The sequence below is a fragment of the Gambusia affinis genome, linkage group LG12 (assembly GCF_019740435.1).
Source record: "Gambusia affinis linkage group LG12, SWU_Gaff_1.0, whole genome shotgun sequence".
In the NCBI taxonomy this organism is placed as follows: Eukaryota; Metazoa; Chordata; class Actinopteri; order Cyprinodontiformes; family Poeciliidae; genus Gambusia; species Gambusia affinis.
Window position 1 is genome coordinate 9,624,667 of NC_057879.1, and position 17,970 is coordinate 9,642,636.

Sequence of the window (17,970 nt, forward strand, 5' to 3'; positions counted from 1 at the left end):
TGTGAAAAAGAAAGTTGGATGAAAATCCTTCTTTTTCTATAATAGGGGGAAAAAAAACATTGTTAAAACATAAAATAAAATATAGGAAAAATCTTGGTACCAGTAGGCAGTATTAAACGTACTTAGTTTTGAGTAGTATATTTATTAAAAAATGGCAGAAAGTAAAAAAAAAAAAGCAAAACTTCTTCCGGTACAGCAAAAACAAACAAAAAAAAAAGTATTGAAGTCAGTTATTTAAGTGTACCAATGAGGGCGCTGACGTGTCAAATCCGAAATATTTGTCAAAGAAGAAGAGGTAGCTGCCACAGTTTTTTTTATTTTTTTATTTATGTATTTTTTCAGTCAGTGAAAGTAACGCTGGTCTCCTCTGTCACCTGTTCCTGTTTGCAGATCGAGCTGACATGTCAGGCAGCAGGATGATGAGAGCCATCAGAGTCAGTGAGTTTGGAGCTCCGTCTGTTCTCAGGCTGTGCTCCGATGTCCCTGTCCCTCAGCCGGGACTCAGACAGGTGAGACATCCCGCTCTTAGGGCGCAGTTCTGCGGGTCACAGTCCACTGGCGGACCGGTGGCCGGAAGTCTGGCCATAACCATAACAACCGCGGAGGAGCTGCAAAGAGGTTTCATACATTAAGATGTGTGACATGGCTCTTTGTTTTGTTTCTCTTTTTGGTGAAAACTCGGGTCTAACCTCACCGATATTTTTGTTGTTGGAAAATTAAAGTCAGTCGAAACATCCTTTCAGCAGTTTGTCTTTTCTGCCATGATTAATGATTAATAAATGTAACTAGATTTACGTCTCTTGGAGGATGGGGTCAAAGTGCAAAACAATAACAAAACTGTCATCATCCACTTGTTTGTATTCCGAAGAAAAGTGGAATGATGCCAATATTTTAAAATCAGGCAAGCTATCATACTACATTTCACAATGCTTATTTAGATTTTCTTGGCAATAGTTTGGATAGCATAACAAATTTTCCATCATGACTTTGTTCAAATCGTAATTTATTATCCTAATCTTTGTAAAAACATACAGTTAAGTCCATATTAATTCATACCCCTGGCAGATTAAAGTTGACAGTCTTGTACTATGAATCTGAATTTGTGAATGAGCTAAAGATTAGGGTCATGGCAAGAAGACCCTCCTCCATCAGATATTCAGAGCTCACCCAAAGCATAAATCATCAGTGGAAAGATGCTAAAAGCTGGTCAGTAATTATAAGGAGGGTTTGTATGGAAGTAAATATGTGCCATCAGAATTTGAATAAAAAATACCTCTGAAATTTGAATGTTGTATATTAGTGCTTACTTTTTCAGTATTAAAATAAATTCAGAATATATTTTTAACCTAAAAAAAAATTCAATGTCATTATTTTTGCAGTAAAAAAATTCGTGTAATTTTTTTACATGGTTGCAATTTTCAGTTATTAAAAAAATTCACATTCCTATTTCAAAGTGATCAAATTTTCAATATACATATTTTTCACAGTTTAAATTTTCAGTGTTAAAAAATTCAGCATATAAAAAATTCAACTTTTCAAAATTCAAATGCAATATTTTCGTTGTCCTCCAATTCAACTTGCTCAAATTCGCCGTCTCAAATTCAGCGTCTAAAAATTCGCTGTCTCAAATTCAGCGTCTAAAAATTCGCTGTAAAAATGGCCAAGGTTACTTCAGGTCACAGACATTAGCAATGGATGTCCGAGTCCAACATCCACCTAATCACGTGACACAACCATGCTATTGAAGAAATACCAGCATCACCCAGGCTGGCGACCATGGAGGCGAACGCAAACCCAACGGTGAGTTTAATGCTTTCATATTTCTATAGTATATTTTATTTTGTGCATGAAGTTTGATACATTATCTTAAAGCCTGATTTAAAACACGGGTTGGGCCGTTGTTAATCTTACACCGTGTAGTGCCGGCATATTACATTTTGCTACCTCCTAGCACCCCCAGCCCCTCCCCGCTGTCCCACGTCCAATTTCCCCAGTTTTATTTCAAAAAGAAATACCACTTGGATCAAGTCTAGAATCTTTAAAGAGAACTGATGGGTGGCGACATTCTGGGTTGTTTGTATGTTGTCTTAGGTGAGACTGAGACAGGCAGTCTTAGTAAAGTCGTAATTTTTCAGGAGATGCTACCGCTAATATGGCTGCCTTGTGTGCTTCAAAGAGGGGCTGTGAACACTTTCCGACATTAATTATAACCACAACCCCATTCTGATCAGCTACCGTATTGTTCAGGTGACTTCATTACAACATCATCCAAAATACTGCTTCTCTTATCTGACAATTGTTGATATACAATATTAATTTACATTCTTTTTACTTTGCCTAAAACCTCGTTCTGTTACCTAGCAACACTATAAACAACCGCCTTTGTTTTTTCAGTTGATTTTAACTAATTTTCAAGAAAATATATGCTTGTAAGTACATCTGTTAACTTATTTTAGATTAAATATCATAATTTAATTTAGATTACTGTGACTTCTCAATGCTGACCTACTGATGTCAAAATACTTTTTTATTTTACTGACAATTTTTTAAATGTTTTTTTTCTTTTTTCCTCTTTTCAAGGAACTTTTGGTGAATCATATTTTTGATAGACTCCGTGATCGTTTGGAGCAGGAAGAAGCAGTTTTATATCTGGGAAGAGTGTGCACAATCAAAGGTTTGTACAAATGACAAGTTTCAATATGTGATGCTTTTGAATGTCTATAGTAACATTAGCTTTGTGTGGTCTTCAATATGATGAGATTTGAAGGGCAGTTTTTAATCGTTTATTACTCCATAATTGAAGGACTGAGCGACTGTGGAGAGATCTGTGGACGGCTGTAACGTGCATCTATTATGACGTGCTACACTACCTTAAAGAAGAGGGATACCTGGACATTTCAAATGAAGCACTCCTCTTCTGTTGCCATTAAGTCTTCCTGCCATGTCTGCAGGATGATCTGGATACTTTCTGCAGTGGCTGGGACAATCACCCACTTCGAACTGAAGCAACATGACTCCTAACCAGCTCTGGGTTCTTGGTCGTACACATCATCCAATTCCTGAACCCCACGGTGCCTTGACAGAGGTTATAAAGATTATAACGGAGGCTCAGATGTATTTGCTGAACATTTTATGTTCAGATTTTTATTTAATAACAATAGCTGAATAACGGGGCTGTTTGTAACCAAGCAACCAAAATCACCAGAAGGCAATCATGTTTTAACAAGATAACTATCACATTTTAATAAGATACATATGACGTTATAATGTGATAGCGCTCAATTTTTTTTCCTGTGACAGCAATACGCTTCCGTACCAGTTTAAAAATTCACCATTTATGAAATGTAAAGCAAAATGCTGATCATGTTACCACAGAGGTGAATTTTAGTGCTTTTATGGTAGACATGTCAGAGAACAAAAATGTTCTAAATTTGTAATTTGTTTTTTTTTTCTTTACTCAAAAGGAACCCATTAGGTACATTTGTACATTGTTGTATTGCTTTACATTACTTGAATTATAAGAATCAGAAAAAGTTTTGTCTTATGTTGTTTATTTTCTAATACCTAAAGCATATATGAACTCATCTAAGTACATTCAATAAAATTTTGCATAAAAAACAATTTCAGTTTCATATTTAAAACTGCCTGTACAAACAGTACTGACTCAGAGAAATGAAATATCTACTCTGAACATTGTTATTCTAGTTCCTCTAGTTTTGAATTTGACAAAACTAGAGAAATTAGAGTAACAGCAATGTTGTCGCTCTAATGAGTAATACATATGATCACATTTAAACATATGTATCGAACTTGTGATCTGACAAAATCAGAAAATTGAATTGATTCTACATTTCAACAAAACTGTTTTGTTTTAACAAACTGATTCACAAACAAAGAACTGCTACAGCTTAAATGTAGATTGTTTTTTATTTATTTTATTTTTTTAACAGGTCAATCACTCAAAGCAAGCCAAAGCCAGATCATAGAGGAAATGCATGCTACAAAATCCTCACTGAAAGAGTTGTAATTCCAGTAGTGACAAGGAATTCTTAGTGTTTTGTAGCATGTGGTGTAGTTTCCACGAACAATCTCCACAGACAGACTTGCTGGCAGATTTTCCCATCCAGTCCAGAATTTCATCATGTCTCCTCTTCCTCCACTCCGTGGTCTTTCAGTTAGTAAATTAAGTAAGTGGCTTGCAGATTCAACAATAGCATCCTGACTACCCTGTAGTCACAAAATATATAAAAGACAAAGTAGCAGTTGAAAAAGGATTAGTTAAAAAGAAATTTACACTTTATGAGAATGATCACTTTTACTCAGGAAAGCTCTGTCCTGTAGGGTTCCCACCTTTCAGAAATTAAAATAAGGATCTAGCAGATGGAAAGTGTCATTCTATTTCACTAGAGAAACTAAAACTGCAGTACCATAAGTTTTAAAGAATAAAGAGACAGTATAATTTCTTCAGTTTCCCTCTTAATTTTTTTTTTACAATTGCTAGCATTCATCCTCACTGACACTGTTCAGCCTGGCATGTGTGTCTTCCCTCTCCTGTATCTTTGCTAGGACATGGTAGAGCAGTGTTCCCCAACCTTTTTAGTACAGCGGACCGGGCCAAGCCTTCGTAAATTCCTGCGGACCGGGGGGGGTGTTGTGTTCGTGCGTGCGTTGTGAAGATCGAACGGGGGGCGGGAGGGGGTGCGCGCGTTGTGAGCTAGCGCATGACTCAAACCTCGGCATCCGGTGTACGATTTTCAAAATAAAAGCTCCTCCATACTCAATACATAGAACGGACATATTTAATTATTTCTTGCGCGGCCCGGTACCAATTGGTCCACGGACCGGTACCGGTCCGCGGCCCGGTGGTTGGGGACCACTGTGGTAGAGTATCGGTTGAGGACGTTTTAAAAAGACGCAGGTTGAGAGCGGCTCACCACGACTGCTAACCCTCTTTTGCACCCTAGTGTTTCTAGGCAACCGTGACATCATCAATGGTCCAAAGCGTTCTGGGGTCCTTACTAGCTCCCGCCACATTAGCTGAGCTTAACATGTCTTGTGTTTTATTTTTGTAATTATTGTTACACTAAATGTTTATATGCATGTGATAGGCGTTACTGTCGGACATACAGAAATACCGAACAAATCGCGTCTCGTTACGGGGCGATTCCGTATTTTACGAAAGGGATGGCAATCCTACTGTGCTCTTCTCTCATTAAAATTATAGAAACTATATAAAACACAAATAAATCTACAATTTGTAAGATTAACAACGGCCCAAACCCGTGTTTTAAATCAGGCTTTAAGATAATGACTTCATGCACAAAATAAAATATACTATAAAAATATGAAAGCATTAAACTCACCGTTGGGTTTGCGTTCGCCTCCATGGTCGCCAGCCTGGGTGATGCTGGTATTTCTTCAATATGACGGTTGTGTCACGTGATTAGGTGGATGTTGGAATCGGACATCCATTGCTAATGTCTGTGACCTGAAGTAACCTTGGCCATTTTTACAGCGAATTTTTAGACGCTGAATTTGAGACAGCTTAATTTTTAGACGCTGAATTTGAGACAATTTGAGCAAGTTGAATTGGAGGACAACGAAAATATTGCATTTGAATTTTGAAAAGTTGAATTTTTTATATACTGAATTTTTTAACACTGAAAATTTAAACTGTGAAAAATATGTATATTGAAAATTTGATCACTTTGAAATAGGAATGTGAATTTTTTTAATAACTGAAAATTGCAACCATGTAAAAAAAATTACACCGAATTTTTTTTTACTGCAAAAATAATGACATTGAATTTTTTTTTTAGGTTAAAAATATATTCTGAATTTATTTTAATACTGAAAAAGTAAGCACTAATATACAACATTCAAATTTCAGAGGCATTTTTTATTCAAATTCTGATGGCACATATTTACTTCCATAGGTTTGACTGATGTAATGCAAATAAAGATTTTTCCACTGATTATTAGGGAAAGTGTAAATCATTTTTGTCATTTGTTCAAACCAATTGTTTTCACAATCAATTTGCAATTGCTTTTTCTAGATGCCTGTCTCATTTCCTATCACAAGAAAACTTCTTGGTTGAATACAAATCATTTTAGATACATTTAGACTTGTCATTAAAGAAAAATGTGTATAATAGATTGGCCGGGGAAAAAAAAAACCCAAAACAACTTGTATTAATTACAACTTATTTAGGATCGTTGTGATGCAGGTACTGATCCGTGTCCGTGCCTGTGGAGTGAACCCCGTGGAAACGTATATCCGATCCGGATCTTACGCCCGGCAGTCCACTCTGCCGTACACACCAGGCTCAGATGTAGCCGGTGTGGTGGATGCTGTCGGAGAGGGAGTCACTGCAGTAAAGGTCACAGTAAAACACACACAATTAAAGTCATGGAAAATGTAGGATATCCCACTATACAGTCTGTTCTTTATCAGAAACCCTAACCCTTTCTTCGATTTTCTCTGGAAAAAGACAACTAGCAACAGCGTTAGCCTTGTTTTACACTAAACGTGTCAATGATTTGTTTTCTAGATGGGGGGGGGAAAAAAAGAAAGTTATCACTCCACCCATTAATGGATAATTTTACACCCTTAAAAATATCCTGTTTCTTCGCTGACAGCTGTCATCTCTTAGACCTTTACCAAATCAGCCCCAGAGATGCTCAACACATCAAGCGATTGTTTGTGTTTCCCAGGCGGGGGATCGCGTCTTCACCACCGCCGCTCAGTCCGGAGGTTACGCGGAGTATGCTGTAGCAGCGGACGACTGTGTCCACAAGCTGCCTGATGCGCTAGACTTCACACAGGGAGCAGCCATAGGCGTTCCTTACTTCACTGCCTACAGAGCCCTGGTTCACAAGTAAGACCTTCACAGGAGAGGAATTACTCAGAGTTTAAACCAAAGGTCTGCACATGTTGCAATTATAAATCCTCATGCTGGGAACCACAAAAACTGGGAAAGACCCTCCAGAAAACTGTGCAAAACATGGATTATAAAAGCATGTTTAATACTTTAAGAATCCATGTATTCTGCCACAGCCAGAAAGAAATTAAAATAAAAATTTTCACTTGTAATTGTTCAGCTTTCTAAGTCACTGCTGACAGATGACGAAAGAGTTTGTTGGCATGTTTTCACATCTTCTCAAACCTTTCATGTCTCTTTGGGCACATTTGACTGTGTTCTGTGGAACTATTGTTGCAGAACCATTTGTTCTTTACATAATGTTGCAAAAAAGAATAATTCAGATCATAACTTAAAAAAAATTTTTTAAAAAAATTTAAAAAGCGAGATTTCCGGCTGCAGCCATCTGAAAAAGAAGACAGACAAACTGAGAGTTTGGAAAACAAATCAGTACTGCTGTTTCTGCACATGGAGTAACACTGCCCTCTGGTGGAAAGTATCTTCACAGCATTATTCTGAAATGTCCACCTGCAGAAACTTTCAACATCTACATCTTTTCAATTCAGTTTAATTATATAATAGCGCCAATACACAACAGATAAACTACAATTCAATCACACATACACCATGTTCCTAATTTGATTAACTACAACAACCAAAAAAAAAAAATGTTAAAATTAGTTAGCCATGCCAAAGCACTACATGATGATTTCATGAGAAGGTTAGCTTTAGTTTTCGGTGTTTTGTTGTGTACTGCAGAGCTCACGCCAAAGCTGGAGAGACGGTCCTCATCCATGGAGCCAGTGGAGGGGTGAGAGCAGCCCCAGGTTTTCTGTGTGAATGCAACTGCGAGCTGTGGCTGTCAGTGAGGGCTGTTTGGTTCTGTGACAGAGGACAAGAAAGCCCAAGAATGCCCAAAGCAGACAGAAAGACAACTCAGATTCTGAACTAAGAAGCATCACATCACATCGTGTTGCAAAAGTTGTTCATGCAGTGCGGTGAAAAACAAAGCAACAAACTATGACTATTAATAGATTAATAATTTGTTTTGTACCATATAACAATTTCCATTTTCAAATTTTTAATTGTCAGGAAAGATTCCCACAAAATATAAAAGTTGGAAAAGATCAGTTGCCTGTGCTGCATGAATCCTTTTTGAGTTGTGGTTAGGGGTCGCACAAAGTCAGTCCAAATGGACCCGGGCCACACTGTTGGGGTTTTTTTTTTGTTGTTGTTGTTGTTTGAGAAGTGGAATAAATATTACTTGTCCTTATATCAGCCAGCTGCATTTCCTTCCAAGTTTTCAAGAAAAAGAAAAAGTCTTCATGATGGTTTTTTTTGTGTGTGATCATTTAAAAAGAAGCGAAGCAGAATGTATCTTTAGCTTTTGTGCCTATAATCTGCTGACATTAGCTGTTTGTTGCTACTTTTAACTTTAGGTCAGCATAATATCACGAAACATGAGGACAGGAAATGAACGTGTTTGTGTGTTTCTATTTTTACTGTTGCCATGCAGGTTGCAATTTGACGCTATAAAAATGTTTCTAATGCATCCAACAGGTGGGTGTGGCAGCGTGCCAGCTGTCCCGCGCTCTGGGCCTCAGGGTGCTGGGGACGGCGGGGACACCAGAAGGGATGAAGTTGGCCCTCTGCAACGGAGCGCACTGTGCTTTTAATCATCGAGAGAAGGGATACACAGACAGAATCATGGTACCGACATGAAGGAACGCCAACGGGGACTTTTTCCCGGTTTCATCTGGTTTTGCTTGTTTTGTCCTCACTTCGATTTTTCAGATCATTAAACGTTGTAGTTTCAGAAAAGCATGGCCTTAGGCAGCTGCGGAGAAATCGTGTCCCACTGCTCCTTGCAGAATCGGTTTCATTGAGGCACGCTGGAGGGTTTTTCGTTATGAACACCCTGCTGAAGGTTATGCCGCAGCATCTAAATCGAAATCTTCCGCAGAGTCTTGGGGATGATCAAAATGCAACATTTCGTTTTGGTCATCTGTGGTTCTGGCCTCGGTACTTTCTCATTTAATGCCTTTTTTTTCCCCCAGTGTGCTTCTGATTGTTGAATCATAATCTCTGATTGTCAATCATTCAAACTTTATTCATAGAGCACTTTCTTTTCTAGACACTTAATTGTATCACAAATAGTTTTACTGTGAAATTTATTAAATAAGCAGAAACATATTTGTGATCTGGAGGAGTTGGCGAGGGGTCTTCGATTAATTTTGGCCAGGCACTGCTGGGAAGGTTCTCCACTCATCCATGTTTTGCATTAGTGGGTAATGGTCCTTAATGTTCTTACATTTTTTTATTTATCAATTATCATTTACTTCTTGTTAAGTGATATAGTTATTTTTACAGGTCAGGCAGTAAGTGGGCCAATAAAGTCATCAAAAAAGTGATAAATCAAAGCTAATTCATGATTTAATGAAAAGAAAAAGTATACTTTCACATAGAGCCAAGTTGGTTTGTATGTTTTTCCTCTTAATAAATTAAATAATAACTAGAAAACCTTTATTTTCTCAGGTTGTTTTTGCCAGATATAAAAGTTAGTTTGATAATCTGAAACACCCAAGTGTGGAAAAAATAATAATAATAATAATCGTGTTTGAAGGGTCAAAAACGTTTTGGTTTTTTGGGTTTTTTTTTTTTCTTTACTGCACTGTAAGTGTTACAGAAACATTGGATTGGGTGTTTTGTGTGCTCCAGGAGGCCACAGACGGTCGAGGCGTGGATGTGATAGTGGAGATGCTTTCCAACGTCAACCTCGGCAAAGACCTCCAGCTGCTGGCGCACGGAGGACGAGTCACGGTCTGTACAACGTCAGTCTTTTTCGTCGGTGTTAAAAATCATCCTCTGATTGCTCTAAATATGACCGACTTTACTTTGTGTGTGAGAGTGAGAGTGGTTCTGCTCTTTCTCTCTCCTGGAGGTTGTCGGTTCAAGAGGCTCTATAGAGATCAACCCCAGAGACACCATGGCCAAAGAGAGCAGCATCATAGGAGTGACCCTTTTCTCCTCCACACCGGTACACAACAGCGTCCTAACTAACAGCTCCCACCCACTATGGCTGCATCTAACAAGCTGCGCTTCTCTTAACAACACTGTGTGCTCAGACCAGTAATGACTCCTCTGTCCGCCGTCAGGAGGAGAAGAGGGAGTGTGCAGCGCTGCTGTTTGCGGGGATGGAGGCCGGCTGGCTGCGGCCGGTCGTCGGCCCCCAGTACCCCCTGGAGAAGGCTGCCCAGGCTCACCATGACATCATCGAGAGTCCCGGGGCATCTGGGAAAATTGTCCTGACTATGTAATATGTTGAACATTGAGTAGGCTAAGGGGTCGATATTGGATTTTATTTAGTATAGCTGCTCCCAACTTTTCTCACTGGCTGATGAAGGTGCAACGCTCCGACTGATGGTTTCAAAGGCTTTATTAAATAAATTTTCAGAATGCCCAAGACCACCGTGAACACTGCAACAAAACACACGGCGACAAACACACGTCAGCAAACCGCCATGTATCCCTACATGAATTATTCAAATGAAACCTACCACACATATACAAACACAAGAACACTCAGTAAATTGTTCACACCGTATGCCTCTCCAACCAGAAGGCCAGGAGCCGCCAGAAGTCCATTGTCCTCTCCATTACCGCTTGCACACCAACCGAATGAAAACGAAACTTAAAGTCCCACACCAAAAAGCATCACGTGACCAAGCGATGACCCAATCGCCTGCGCTCGCAACACTGCCACCAAAATTACAAAAGGTTTATTTTCACCATATTCAAAGAAATAAAACATGTAATTTTTAATAACTTCAAACTTAACCTTAACCCAAAATCTTCATCAATAGATCTTACAATAGGTGACTGATTTTCATGTTAATGCTGAGCTATTTTGAATAATATTCAACTAACACAACTAATTTGTGCACTGGACGCTCAAGAAATGAAGGATGTGTTAAGCGCTCACCCTTTGGTCCTAACTTACTTTGACCTACTTGTATTTTCACCTTTCGGACGAGACCATCATCATCTTCCTGTGCCTCAACTACTCTAGCTAGTGGCCACTCATTTCTGGGAGTGTTTTCATCCTTAACGATGACTACATCTCCAATCTGCACGTTTCGTCTGGTTGCATGCCACTGCTGACGAAGGCTGATGTTGGTCAAGTATTCTCGGCGCCACCTGTTCCAGAACTGTTCTGAGAGATACTGTACTTTTCGCCATCTTTTTCTTGCATACAGATCTTCTTGAACGAACTTTCCTGGAGGTGGAAGGGGTATTGTAGATTTCATAGTAAGCAAGTGATTGGGTGTCAAGGGTTCAGCACCTTTGGGATCAGTTAGGGTGTCTGTTGTCAGCGGGCGACTGTTGACTATGGACATGGCCTCATAGAAAAACGTTCTTAAAGAGGAGTCATCCAGTCTTCCGTTAGCCTGAGCTAAGACAGAGCTCATCACGCTCCTTGTCGTCCGAATCTGACGCTCCCATATGCCTCCCATATGGCTGGCTTCCGGAACATTCATAAGGAAGTCACATTCCTTTCTTGCGATATAGGTCGCAATCCTTTCCTTGTCAAGTTCCATTAAGCACTTTCCCAACTCACTCTTTGCTCCTACGAAATTTGTGCCTTGATCAGATCTAATTTGTCTGACTGTTCCTCTTATTGCGATGAAACATCTTAATGCATTTAGAAATGCATCAGTTGTCAGGTCGTCGAGCATCTCGATATGAATGGCTCTAGAGCTTAGGCATGTTAACAACAGCCCATATCTCTTGTACTCCTTTCTACCTTGTTTCGTGTAAAAAGGGCCAAAACAGTCAATGCCTGTATATGAGAAAGGAGGAGATGGCTCTATTCGATCAACAGGCAGGTCAGCCATACGCTGTACTTCAGTTCGACCCCGCAGTCTCCTACAGGTCACGCAACTCCTGATGTGCTTGGCCACAACTTTACTAGCACCCATAATCCAGTAGCCATTGGCTCTGAGATCATTCAGTGTTTGCCCTCGGCCTTGGTGCTGTGTTCTTTTATGGCAATGATCAAGTATCAGATGCGTTATGATGCCTTCTTTCGGGAGTATTACGGGATGTTTGAACTCTAGCGATGCTGATGACCTTCTTAACCTGCCACCAACTCTGAGCACTCCGTCCTCAAGAAACGGATCGAGTTCATACATTTTGTGAGTTCTCCTGAGTTTTTGTGATTGGCTGAGCAGCTTTAGCTCTTCTCCAAATGCTTCCTTTTGTGCCAACTTGATCAGCACGAGAGCTGCTTTCTTTCGCTCCTCCACTGTAACAGGCCCAGACACGTCCTTAAGAGCCAGCCTCTGAATGCGAGCAATGACATTAAGGCAAGTGACCCAGTCTGAAAACCTTGCCAGCCTTATCAGGAGGTTATCTTCCTGCACAACATCAGTTTTCAGGATTTTGACCTCTGGGTCACCTATGAGAAGCTCTGGGGTTGTTGGATTAGTCACAATTTCTTGTTCCCATAAGAACTTAGGTCCCTTTAGCCAATCTGATGCCATCAGATCTGCCACCTTGAGTCCTCTTGAAGCATAATCTGCCGGATTTTGACTTGTTTCAACATAAAACCATCGATTGGGGTCAGTAGAATCTATGATCTTCTGAATCCGATTTGCAACAAAAACGTGAAAACGGCGGGCCTCATTCTTGATATACCCCAGTACCACTTGTGAATCCGTCCAAAAGTACTCAGCATCGATCTTCAAGTCAAGCTCTTCTCTGAGAACTTTACTTACGGCTGCAGAGATTGTGGCAGCGGTGAGCTCTAGACGTGGAATACTGACAATCTTCATGGGTGCTACCCTAGCCTTGGCCATAACTAAAGTGCAATGGACTTGTTCTTCAGCCACAATCCTGATATACGAGCACTGCCCATAGCCATCGTTACTGGCATCGGAAAAGTGATGCAGCTCTATTTTCTGGATCATGCCAAGATTGTTGGGAACAAAGCACCTTGTTATTTGAGCGGTTTGAAGATTGTTCAGGTCATTGAGCCATGCCTCCCACTTCGGCCTTAGCTCCGCGGGACAGGCTCATCCCAACCTACACCTCGCTTGCACATTTCTTGCAAGATTCTTTTCCCAGTCAAAATGTAGGGGGCCAGAAATCCTAGCGGATCATATATGCTGGCGACTGTGGATAAGATGCCTCGACGAGTGGCTGTTCTTTCTTGTTGGACCACATTGAATGAGAAGACATCCTTTTCGATGTTCCACTTAACTCCTAGCACTCTCTGAGCTGGTAGCTCTGCGTAGTTTAAGTCCACGTCCTTGACTTGTGGAGCACGCTCACTCTCTGGAATGCTCTCCAAAACCTCTTCGTTATTGCAAATAAACTTGTGCAGACGCAGCTGTCCCTTCTGACAGACTTCTCTTGCTTCATGAACAAGTTGCTTGGCCTTTTCCACGGTGTCCAAACTGACAAGACCATCATCCACATAAAAGTTTCTGCGGATGAAGCTTGCTGCCACGGGGTACTCATGCTCATATTTGGTGGCGAGGTATTTCATACCGTAATTCGCACAACCTGGCGATGATGACGCTCCAAATATGTGCACCCTCATGCGGTATTCCTTGGGCTCACTTGCTGTGTTCCCATTCTCCCACCACAGGAACCTCATGAAATCCCGATCTTCTGGAGTGACATGAAAGCGGTGGAACATTTTCTCCACGTCGCAGTTGATTGCAATTGGATACTGTCGGAACCGACACAGCACTCCAGTCAAGGCGTTGGTTAAATCCGGTCCCGTGAGAAGGTGGTCATTCAACGAAGTGCCTTCATATTTGGCAGAGCAGTCGAAGACAACTCTAATCTTTTCTGGCTTTCGCGGGTGGTACACTCCATGGTGTGGTATGTACCAGGTGTTCCCATCTTTTGATGTTGCATGGACTTCCTCTGCATCACCATCTTTGAAAACATTGACCATGAACTGACCATAGTCCTCCTTGTATTTGGAATTTTTGTCCATTTTTCTTTTCAGATGTTTCAGCCTAACTGTGGCTAGATGCTGGTTGTTAGGAAGCTGGGGACGCTCTCTGAAAGGCAGAGGCATCTCCAGATGACCATTGTCATTATGATGGATTCCCTCTTTCAGAATATGTAGGAACTGAATATCTTCTTGGGAGATCGTTACATCTGTAGGATTTGTATCCTGAAAATCTCTCTCAAGAGCCTTAATCGCACATACAGGTGTAATAGGTGGAATTTCCTTTACAGAGGTGCGATAGCAGAATCCTGCATTTGTTTCTCCACCAGTATTAGGCGTTTTGGCACCAACCACGCTCCACCCGAGGTCTGTTTTCACTGCATATGGCTCATGCTCTGCTCCGGATACGACTTCTTTTGGTTTTAGAGCTCTGACGCAATCGTAGCCTATTAGCAGTCCAGCAGAACAGTCTAGCAAATCTGGCATCTCGTCAGCTATGCTAAGCAAATGTGTCCATCCTTTGGCTGTTTCCCGAGTTGGAATGCTGGTCTTCTCCAACGGAATATCGTCTCGAGTGTAAGCTGGTGGTAGTTCAATGCATTCTTCGGAACTGTATCCTCTGACCTTTAACCCACAGGCTCTGTGACAATTCACTATTGACCTGTCAGTCATTGTTGACAACTTGAGCTTAATTGGCTCAGTGTGTGCTTCTAGTTTTTCACACACATCTTCAGTGACAAATGTATTGCTACTTTGTGTATCTAACAGAGCATACACTAAGATCTCTGGGCTACTCTTAACAGTACTAGACAGCCACACTGGGACTATCATTGAAGTGCGTTCAGCATTCGCCATGTTCATACTACACGAAGCAATAGCGGTACTGTCTCTCTGTTGGTTGGCTTCAGGCTTCTCCTCTTGAGCCGGTTCGTCATGAAGCGGCGTTGGATGGCTTTTTCTACAAACATTGCATGTAGCCCTTTTCCGACAATCCTTTGCAACATGGCCAACTCTCAAGCAGGCGAAGCACATCTTGTTGGTTTTCACAAACGCTTTCTTCTCTTCAAGAGTCAGAGCAGCAAACTTTTCACATTTGTAAATGAAGTGGTTTTCTTGACAGCATATGCATTTTATTTGATTCTTTGTTTGAGCAGCAGATGAATTATTTGTCGAGCCTGCTGATTCACCTGAATTCTTAGCTGGAGGATCTTTCCTTTGAGCAACCCTTGTTGTTGTCACTAGGGTTCTGGCCTTGATGCGTTTTACTTCTGTGCCTGGTTTCTCGTCTGTCTTCTTCAAGGCATGAAGCGAGGAAACCGGGTTGCAGGCAATGCGTGCCTCCTCGGCTAAGAAGTTTGAGAATACTTCAAAACTTGGGTATGGCTTGCAGTCATCCAATTCCTTGGTGACAATTCGATTCCATCGAGTTGTTACCCAGTCAGGAAGTTTCTGGAGTAGCTTTTGATTCTCTTCACAATCGTCTAGAACTTTAAGACCTGATATATGAGGCATTGCATTTTTGCATGACACAAGAAAATCACTGAACTCTCTTAATTTTAGTGGCTCCTTTGGTCCTATCTTGGGCCAGCTACTAAGTTTACCCCTAAAAGCTCTTTGCACTATGAATGGGTGTCCATAGCGCTTGTTCAGTGCATCCCAGGCTTGCGTATATGCTTCATCATCACTTCGGTAAAAGGTTCCTTCCAGCACAGACAGCGCATCTCCGCTTATGTATTTTCTGAGATAAAACAGTCTATGTGCTGGGCTTGTACAGGTAGTCTCTATTAAGGCTTTAAAGCTGGTACGCCATTCAGTGAATTTCAGCGGATCACCAGTAAAAACGGATGGCTCCGGTGCTGGAAGTCTTGTCATCATCAGAGATTCTTTGAAGGCTTGCACTAGCGCATCATTCAGCTTTTGCTCTGACTGTTTTTCAGAATGAAGAGGGACTGGTGTTTCAATCTGAGCACATGGCGCTGGGTTATACTGAGTTTGGAACTGACCTGGAGACAGAGATATACTTTTCCTTTCTCCTTGGGGCTGACTTGGAGGCAGAGTTATTTCTTGCTTTTCTCCTGTTTCAACATTCATTTTCATTTCCTCCTCCTCGTACACATCATATTCAGCTTGCATAGCTTCCAGATCCCTCTGGTTTTCCAACATTTTCAACTTCTCTTGCTGAGCAAACACTTCCTTTCTTTGTGCAGCTATTTCACTCTCTCTGTTTATTTCAGCACGTTTGGATGCTAAACGTGCAGCTACTTCCGTTTTTTTTATTGACATTCGACTTCCTGCTACGCTACCTGCGCCAGCTCTCGATACAGTAGATCCATATACTGATTTCGCATCATCTCTCTGAAGTAATTTGATGAGCGATTCCTTCACTGCAGCAGCATCGAACTCTTTGCCTATTTCTGAGCAACGCATTTTCAACAGAGCAACTACTTCCTTAGTTACTGAGGTGCAGCTATCCATTCGCCGTCTTATGTCTTGGCTTGGTGTGGTCAATGCACGTAAGCTTTCATACTCCTGCTTTAGGTGTGACTCGTATCTTTCTAATGTAGCTGTCATATTTTCAAGACTCTCTTTGTCACATTCTTCTTTGAGTTGACTCCTAATGTACTGAACCTCACCTTTAAAGCTTACATAAGTTAACATAAACTTTCTTTCCTTTTTGGCACTCTCTTCTTTTGCATAGTTAAGCCACTTTTCGGTTGGTCTACGCTCTCTTTCTGATCGCCTAGGTTGTTCAGATTCAGAAATTGGTTCCTGACTCTCTACGCTATGTGCTTGCAGACTGTTACCAATTTCAGCAATGCGTTCTGTCATTTGGTCTCTTAATGTTGCATCTGTTTCAGTTTCTAACTTGGTTTGTAAGTCTATTTTTTCTTCTTCAAGAGCCTGAATTACTCCCTCAAGTACAAGAGCACTCTCTTCACTTTGATCCATTTTCTGAATTATTAATAATCAAACTCTTAAGCAAAACCTTAAACTAAACTTGTGCTACAAGTTAACCTCAGCATTAATTTCAAATATCAAACATACATATAGAAACCAAACAAGAAATCCAAAGTTGAAATATCAAGTTCCTTAATAACACAGGCCAGAAATATTCACACAAAATATGTACACAATGGCCTTTCACACTTAAATTCAAATATTTACATGTGATAATGTTTCTTATCAACTGAAAACCTGAAAGCCAAGGGCTTGGTGATACCGCTCACGACCACGGCGCGCTGTTGCCCTCTTGTGTTGACTTGTGGAAACGGCGCAGTCTCAATCCTTGTCCTCATTGCAAGCCGACGCCATATTTTGCAAGTCACTGCAATCGCAACGGTCCGAGCAGATTGCAAGGTTGAAAGACTTAACGGTAGTTTTCTTTAAGCTGCAGGCGAGTTGTAGCCTTCAAGCTGCAACGGTCCTTTTCCCCTCTCCCCGATCCATCTCAGCATGGCTGGCGAGAAGTTCACAGCTTGCTTTCACCGCGCGGCCTCCCTCGTTGTTCTCCAGCGTCGAGCCGAGCTGCGCTGCACACGGTGCACGTGTTCACTATAGCTGCTCCCAACTTTTCTCACTGGCTGATGAAGGTGCAACGCTCCGACTGATGGTTTCAAAGGCTTTATTAAATAAATTTTCAGAATGCCCAAGACCACCGTGAACACTGCAACAAAACACACGGCGACAAACACACGTCAGCAAACCGCCATGTATCCCTACATGAATTATTCAAATGAAACCTACCACACATATACAAACACAAGAACACTCAGTAAATTGTTCACACCGTATGCCTCTCCAACCAGAAGGCCAGGAGCCGCCAGAAGTCCATTGTCCTCTCCATTACCGCTTGCACACCAACCGAATGAAAACGAAACTTAAAGTCCCACACCAAAAAGCATCACGTGACCAAGCGATGACCCAATCGCCTGCGCTCGCAACATTTAGTTAATTAGGATTATATCGGCACGCAACTAGTGACAATACAGCTACATCAGACTAATAAAAACACAAACAAAAAAACAGTTTTAAAACGGACATATGGGTTTAATAGTGGCTTAATGGTTTTTTTTTTTTAAAAAA

The 17,970-nt window shown here is 41.0% G+C and overlaps 1 protein-coding gene across 2 annotated transcripts; it reads left to right on the top strand.

Moving 5' to 3' along the window:
- The first annotated feature begins 283 nt into the window (after positions 1–283).
- cryz (crystallin, zeta (quinone reductase)) lies at positions 284–17,896 on the top strand. 2 transcript variants are annotated; one of them, XM_044134617.1, is made up of 10 exons: positions 284–295; positions 391–509; positions 6,228–6,380; positions 6,715–6,878; positions 7,680–7,731; positions 8,481–8,630; positions 9,639–9,740; positions 9,862–9,957; positions 10,046–10,280; positions 17,830–17,896. In XM_044134617.1, exons 2-9 carry the CDS (start codon positions 402–404, stop codon positions 10,235–10,237), a joined length of 1,017 nt encoding a protein of 338 aa, XP_043990552.1. In that variant the 5' UTR covers positions 284–295; positions 391–401; the 3' UTR covers positions 10,238–10,280; positions 17,830–17,896. The 2 variants fall into 2 exon arrangements, with proteins under 2 accessions (XP_043990552.1, XP_043990553.1); XM_044134618.1 differs by lacking the exon at positions 284–295 and having other exon boundaries at positions 312–509; positions 10,076–10,280.
- Positions 17,897–17,970: the final 74 nt, after the last annotated feature.